Genomic DNA, 7,587 nt, shown 5'->3' on the forward strand with positions numbered 1-7,587 from the left:
AAGATGGAGCCGGCGAAGATGGCGTCTCCCAAGAGCGCGCCCAAAGACGCGCAGGTACCGGGGGGGCCGGGTCGGGCCGGGTCGGGTCAGGGCGGCGGAGCTCAGCGGTGCCTCTCCGCCCTGCAGGTGATGGCGCAGATCCTGAAGGACATGGGCATCACGGAGTACGAGCCGCGCGTCATCAACCAGATGCTGGAGTTCGCCTACAGTAAGCGGGGCCGGGGGGGCTGTCAGGGCCTGGCACGAAAAGCGGCCTTGCCCTCGGGGAGGGAAAGGCCGAGTGGGGAAGGGAAATGCCGACTTTAGCCGTGTTTCCGGGGGGTTTCCCTTTGTCAGTTCTTGAAAATAATCGTGGAGGAAGCGGTGTTTTTGGTGGCAGCTGGATGGCATAGGGGTGGGAAAGATTTCTTTCTTTTAACCCAGCCTTAATGAGAGATTCTGTTTTTCAAAGGGTATGTGACTACTATACTGGAAGATGCAAAAATTTACTCAAGCCATGCAAAGAAATCCAGCGTCGATGCAGATGACGTGAGGCTGGCAATCCAGTGTCGAACAGACCAGTCTTTTACATCTCCACCTCCAAGAGACGTAAGTAAAACTGGGTTGATAATTGCAGAATGTGATGAATTACAGGTGGGAATGTAAACGTGTCTCTCCAGTTCTTGTTAGATATTGCAAGGCAGAAAAATCAGACGCCGTTGCCGTTGATAAAGCCTTATTCTGGACCCAGACTTCCGCCTGACAGATACTGCTTGACAGCTCCCAACTACAGACTGAAGTCCTTACAGAAGAAGGTAAGGGCTTTGGGTAGGGAAGGATTCATCTAGCGCCCGCATTGTTTGTCAGGAATCTTGTTGGAATTGGAGTTTTTCACATCTCTGAAGGGTGCGTGTGGGCAAATGCTGACCTGTGCACATCAAAGTAGTGTTTGAAACTGTCAATGGTCTTTATATCTAGGAATCTGCAAGTAGTATTACGGTTAGTTAGTTTCAAATGTGACATGTATTAAAAAATGCATCTGTGAATTTTTTAGCATTAAATCAAAATCGTGGAGTTGAATGTCAGATTGTAAAAGGATAAAGTAGGGCTTTAGTATGGATATGAAAGAGTATTTTGTACTTACACCTCAGATGTTTCTGTTCTAGAGGGAAGAGAAACGACTGATGTTGCTTGCTGGAAAATATGGAATGTCTGGATATGTAGGATTTCGTATTTATGTCCCCCGTTTTAAAGAAAGAATTTTAAAGTTGAACTTAGGTTCCCGATATTGACATGGGACATGCCTTGGTACTGGGTGTAGAGCAGAATAACAGTTGGTGTTTAAAATGTTCTAGTTATTCTTTCCCGTAGAAACTAACCTGATTGACCTGAGTGCTACTTGCCAGATCAGCTGCCTGCCGATCTTTGGCCTTGTGTCACGTCCAGGAGCTCTCCTGTTCACACTGGTGACATTCACACTGTGAAGAATTTGAGAACATCTGTGTTGGCATACAAATCGTGTGTTGTTGCTGTGAAAGAGGCTCTCTGCTGTTTTGTAGAAAGAACCGTTTCTTTTTTTCATTTTAAGAGCTGTTAATTTCTAATGGGTTGCTAAACTGAATGTTCTCTCTCACCAGGTTTCTTCCTCTGCAGGAAGAATAACAGTCCCTCGCCTGAGTGTTGGTGCTGTGAGCAGCAGGCCCAGCACTCCTACTTTAGGTAGGAAGTGTCTCAGTTGGGGTTTCCATGTTGATTTTATGAAGGAGAAAAATAAGGAGGAGTAATGTAAAGCATGCTTCAACCCCTGAGGATGTGTGGCGTGCCACCTGATCTTAGTATCATCATTTGACAGTATCAGAAAAATTAATTTCAAGAGATTACAATAGTCCTTGATACATATGTACATTACTGACCTATATTTTTATTCCTGCATTTGTGATAAATTCTATATTTGAAGAGACAATTCAAGAAACTTAGCAGAAGTTGGAGGGTTTTCCCCTCAGTGTAAGTGCTACACTGAACTACAAATAGCACTAAATAAAACCAATTTTTAAAAGGTTCACAAAATTTCTGACTGAGCACGTGCACTTACATATCAGTGTGTGTATTTGTAGCCTAGAATTTTACAGGTCTTGAGTAAATGTACAGTTCTACCTGAAAATCTGACTCCTGTATCACCAGTATCAGTATGTTCCTGTTGTATTCCCACTACTTTGAAAATAATGGGTTCCACTTTGAAAGCAAATTTACGAGTGCAAGTGTGTGTGTGTGTATATATATATATTTTTTTTTTTTTTTTTAGATTATTTATCACTTGACTAAGCTGTTTTGAATTTTAGGTACACCTTCAGCACAAACAGTATCTGTCTCAACAAAAGTTGGCACTCCAGTGTCACTGGCTGGGCAGAGGTTCACCGTACAGATCCCGTCTTCTCAGGCAGCAGTCAAGTCAGGTAAAATACAAGCCGTAAAGATAAGCAGCACTTTTTGGTGTTCTTTTTGGCAGAACAGATATTAATTTATAGTAATAATGTGGGGGAATTACTTCACCTCTTCAGTTTTTTAATATTGCTAAAGTCTTGTGTCTCCTGACGTAAGGCAGGCAGTCTTCCCTCTGGTAATTTATTCCAGTAGCTTCTAGTTTTAATTCCTATTTCGTGGTGTTGACCACAATATTTCAGGCGGATTTCACTACGCCTTAACTGCCACCTCTGTGCTCTCTCGCTCTCTTGTGCTCACCCCACTAGCATTCTGTCTGCTTTGCTGTCAGGATCATTCTGGGGTTTGCATGCTTCTTCATTAGGTTGGAAGTTTTGTTTCAGTGTTGGAAAATCAACTTTTTTCAAGCTTTTTATTGAATGACTTCTTTTTATTCCTCCCCCCCCCCCAGCCACACCAACTACTCCCACGGTTCAGAATGTTCTAATTAATCCTTCGTTAATTGGACCAAAGAACATTCTTATTACTACAAATATGGTATCACAGAATACGTCTAATGAATCAAATCCCTTGAAAAGGAAGCATGAAGATGACGACGACTATGATAACTTGTGAAGAGACTGTCCAATCCTCTTCCGTTCCTCAGTGATTCATATTGAGTCTGAGAGGGGTTTTGCCAAGAGTTCTTTGTAAACGGCATGAGAGCGTGTAAATACTCTGCTAATATGCAGTTGGGTGTGGAGTGAGAGAGAGATCATTGCCTGTGGAAAGATGAAACAGTGACTAATCTTTTCCTGAGGCCTGTAATGTCTTTTGACCCTCCGTAGCAACGGTGAGCGCTGCTCACTGTTACACAGCACAGTTTTCGTGTCTTTTCAGTCGCCTTATTTCTAACAAACAGACAGATGCGTCATGTTGCTGAAGCTCGGTGAGCCAGGTGCTGGTAGTACTGTCCCCTGCCAAGTAAAAATAATTTTTAGAAAACACTGGGTGCTGTGACAGTTTTCATTTCAAGTAGCATCAAAAACAGAGTCCTGGGTGAGGTGGGACGTAGCTGGGGCGTATCAGCCTTTTTTTTTTCCCCCAAATACATTTGCTACTTTGGTGTTGGGTTAGTCTAGTTACATACACTGGTCTCTAAGTGCAGTTTCAGTGTGTGTGAAGATTATCTCTTAACAGTAGAAATACAGACCAAAGGTAGAGGAGGGGCTTTCTGGTGGACACCTACTTAGGCTGACCTCCGATATCCATCAGTCCATGGTTTCTGGTGGCCTGAACACTTAGACCAGTACCACAACTCAAAAGTTAGTGAAGAGTTAAAATCCCAGCCAAGATTTGTTCTTTATTTCCAAGAAGCTGCACCTCTGTCAGCAGCTTGTGCTTGTGTGTGTATTGAGTCATGTGTTGCCATCGTCCTGGCACGTGGTGGGATCTGGCGAGGGACAAAGCGCCTGAGCTTGACTGTGAGGGTCAGACTTGAAGCCTCAGGTACCTGTAGATGCTTTTATTGTGTAGCAGGAGCCTAAGTGTGCTCTACTAAAAGGCTGAATACATTTGATGTGTTTTTATATATTAATAAAGAAGTGGTGTGTTTTTGTAACAAAGTCCTTGTTAAATGCTATAGCTTGTTACTACCTTTCCTAAGGCCTCTTCTGTGACGTGACCGGGGCTGGGAGTCTTGCACTAGTTCTGGCTCGGTGGTGAATGCAAAAACCGCTGTTTCCCACCGAGGCCTTTAAAAGGCCGCAAGTAATTGAATGTACCGGCTGTTAAAATGATACAGAAATGACTGCTCCCTCTTCGCGATGCTTCCTTCAGCGCTGAAGTGGACCGAGGGCCCGGGCTGGCTCCTGCCACGTTGCTTTTGGTCGGGTTTGTCTGAGGAAATGCCGACCAAAACCAGCTTTTCACTGGGGGAAGAGTATGTGGGCAACGTCTCAGCGGGAAGGTTGCCACCAAGGGTGAAGAAACACACAGGTGCCCGCGCACGCATGCACATGGGTCTGGGTATGCGTGTATGGCAGGTATTTTTTTTTATATATAAATATATATATTCCCATAACATACTGCCAGCCAGCTTTGTTGAAAGAAAATAGCCTTTACAACTTTGACTATTTTTCAAAAGTCTCCATTAGTCTGGGGGAAAAAAAAAAAAAAAAAAAAATCAGTCGGGTACTTTTACAGGCTGCATAAAGGATGTTTTACACAGAAGCCTTTATACATATATAATTGTGTTTGTGTATATATATACACACACAGAGTATGTATAGACTATAATGTATATAGAGAGAATATATAGTAATTACACATGCACATAAAGACAGCCACCCTTTATATATAATATATATGTATATATCCACTTGTATTATACACACGTATTCATGCAGACACTCTTTTACATAATCTGTGTACTACTTATACTCTATACAGTCTCAGACACCTTTTTTATATAGATGTATAATGTATAGAGCATACAACATTTGACAACATCCATAATGTAGTTTTTTTTTGTATTATATGCATGCACACTCACAGACAGTATTCTTACATATATAGTATTCAAATATATAGGTATAAATAAAACTATATGATATCCTCTCACATATACCCCACTTCTGAAAATACTTAATATATCTATGTATTTGGACATACATATGCATGTAGGGTTGAGTTTTTACATGCATGCTCTCTTTCCTATTTTATATACACACATACATTTATACTTTATAAATGTACACACAGTCCTAGACACTCATTTTTCTCTAATAATATCTTACATACATATAAGAAAACATATTATATAGCATATTTTATTTTTATATATGCCATATGTTATGTATTATGTATCATGTAGTCTATTATTTATATTTGGTATTATATAACACCTAATCATGTTGTTATCTATTGCAGTATATTATATATGGTTATGTACAGAACTTCTTTTTATAATTATATAGTACATATATATACACATCACACACCCTCGCACAAGCTCCTATATGTACACATTTCTATTTGTACTCTGTACAGGCTCAGATACCCTTTTTTATATCTACAATATAATATGTAAAGTACACTGATAATACCCACTATATAATGCATAGTGTACGTATATGCACCCACCCTCTCTGACAGACTCCTGCTCTGGTGTATATTGTAATACTGTAATATATATGTGTACAGAAATGATACTGTCTCCCTATTTAGATATTTAGGAACCACCACGTGCACTCGCTGTCACATAGCTGTTCCTTTATGTACGTAGATACATTTGTGCTCTCTCCACACACAGAGAAATGTTGTTTCAGAGAACCTTTCTATATATACACAATACATAGCACATAATACATAATATTACTATATAATGTGTAACATACATCTATTATATATGCTAGATAATATATGTTACTATATAGTGTATCTAAACCACATAGAAACCTATGCTTTTACATACTTTTTTTTAATATTCTATGCACACACAGTCTCAAGACACCCTTTCACAGGGGGTGTGTGTGTATATATGTATCAAATAGATATTTAATATGCAATATATACTATATAAATATAGATCTATTTAATTATAATTAATTTATAAAACATACAAACATGGCTGGACTTGATGCTCTTAAGGATCTTTTCCAACCTAAATGAGTCTATGATTCTAGATTTATACATTTTCTGTAAATGCAGCATCAGACGGACTTTTATGTGTCTAAAATAACTTCATATAACTTCTTATATTGCATATAACATCATAATCTATCATATGCTAGCTATTGCATATATATGACACATCATATCCACACCCAATGCTCACAAACACCTATTCTTTTATATATGTAATATCCTAATAGATGATATATAAATAAATTTATGTTCTCTCACACACATACTCACTTGGTCACAGTGACATGTATTCTTGCATACTGATGCTCCAGAAATCCACACACAGTCTCAAACACGCAGAAATGCATACAGGTATATTAAAAAACACATATTTTATACATAATGGAGGGGGTTGTTCATCACCAAAAGAAAATGAAGATGCTTGTCTTGATTTAAGCCTGAGCACGTCCCCGAGCATGTCCCATGGTGTGGAGTGTTGGCATAACATGCGCTCTGGCCTGCCGGAGCACGGCACGGCTTGGCACGGCCCCGCACAGCTCCCCACCCACCTCCTCCAGCACACAGCTCCCAGCCACCCAGGTGAATTATTTCATAACCCTGTCAGCAAGTAGGGCAAGTTTGCTTCAACCACAGGCATTTGTAACCCTGCGTTTCACTGCACAAAGATTTGTTGCCGTTGTGCTCTGTCTTTGTTCTGTAAATACAAAATGGTCCTGACTCACCGTTTCCAAGCCTCACCTTAAGGATGGGAAGGTTTGTGGCAGGAGATGGATGCCCTTTCGCTAGGCCAAGTCCTCATACCTTACAAACTTGTTTAAATTGCTTTGAAACAAACATCTTACAACTGTCAGGGACTTGTAGACGCTTGGAAAGTAGAAAGACCACTGAAGTTAGCTATTTATGTAACAGCTCTTTATCAAGGGGGACAGTGTCTTGGCTTGCAGTTTTCACCAGCATCACCAGCCTGTGCCCTACAGAGCTCCCAGCACAGTTCTATCCGCATACAGTAGGAACCCCACTTCTACTACAACTGCACAAGTTTTCAGAGGCCTGACTGTACTAAACCACTCCTGATATAAGCTTGTTCCTTTACAGAGACCAAAGGGAAGATTACATTGCTCATTCTTGTAGATACTAGGAGAAACCACTCAGTTATCCTTTGATGTTTTTTAAAGGCATGTAGCCACATAATTGTTAATATTGCACCAGGCCCAAAAAGATAAACATAGAAGGCTCTCAAAGCTCAGGGAAGGTACAGTGCTAATGCAGCATCCATGGGTGTAGGTCTGCATTATCACTATTAGCACTGGAGGAAAAAAAAATAATTTACATATGTTACTTTTTGTGACTCAAAAATTAGGACATAAGGGCAAGGAGGGGAAAGGAAAGCAGCAGTACCCTGCTGCCTGCTTTTGAGGATGCTATGTCAGAAAAAGAGCTAAAGCTAGTCCTAGAGGCAGTCAGCACAGCAAGAGCTGGAATAGTTTTCAGACCAGTTTTAACTGCAGAATGCCTGCATGGTTCATCATACACAATAATGTA

The 7,587-nt window shown here is 40.5% G+C and overlaps 1 protein-coding gene across 1 annotated transcript; it reads left to right on the plus strand.

Moving 5' to 3' along the window:
• The first annotated feature begins 3 nt into the window (after positions 1-3).
• Positions 4-3,096, plus strand: LOC104614204 (transcription initiation factor TFIID subunit 9-like). Its single transcript, XM_010287397.1, has 7 exons — positions 4-54; positions 127-208; positions 452-588; positions 660-794; positions 1,617-1,698; positions 2,319-2,432; positions 2,870-3,096. The coding sequence occupies exons 1-7, from the start codon at positions 4-6 to the stop codon at positions 3,031-3,033; spliced, it is 765 nt and encodes a 254-aa protein (XP_010285699.1). The 3' UTR covers positions 3,034-3,096.
• Positions 3,097-7,587: the final 4,491 nt, after the last annotated feature.

The sequence above is a fragment of the Phaethon lepturus genome, unplaced genomic scaffold (genome assembly GCF_000687285.1).
Source record: "Phaethon lepturus isolate BGI_N335 unplaced genomic scaffold, ASM68728v1 scaffold27905, whole genome shotgun sequence".
In the NCBI taxonomy this organism is placed as follows: Eukaryota; Metazoa; Chordata; class Aves; order Phaethontiformes; family Phaethontidae; genus Phaethon; species Phaethon lepturus.

What these genes read in the sequence shown, in the direction of transcription:
- LOC104614204 (XM_010287397.1), top strand. Translation starts at nt 4, where the DNA reads ATGGAGCCGGCGAAGATGGCGTCTCCCAAGAGCGCGCCCAAAGACGCG. An exon ending in GATGCTGGAGTTCGCCTACA is followed by an intron (nt 209 to 451) that starts GTAAGCGGGGCC and finishes TGTTTTTCAAAG; the next exon opens with GGTATGTGACTACTATACTG. An exon ending in GCCCAGCACTCCTACTTTAG is followed by an intron (nt 1,699 to 2,318) that starts GTAGGAAGTGTC and finishes TTTGAATTTTAG; the next exon opens with GTACACCTTCAGCACAAACA.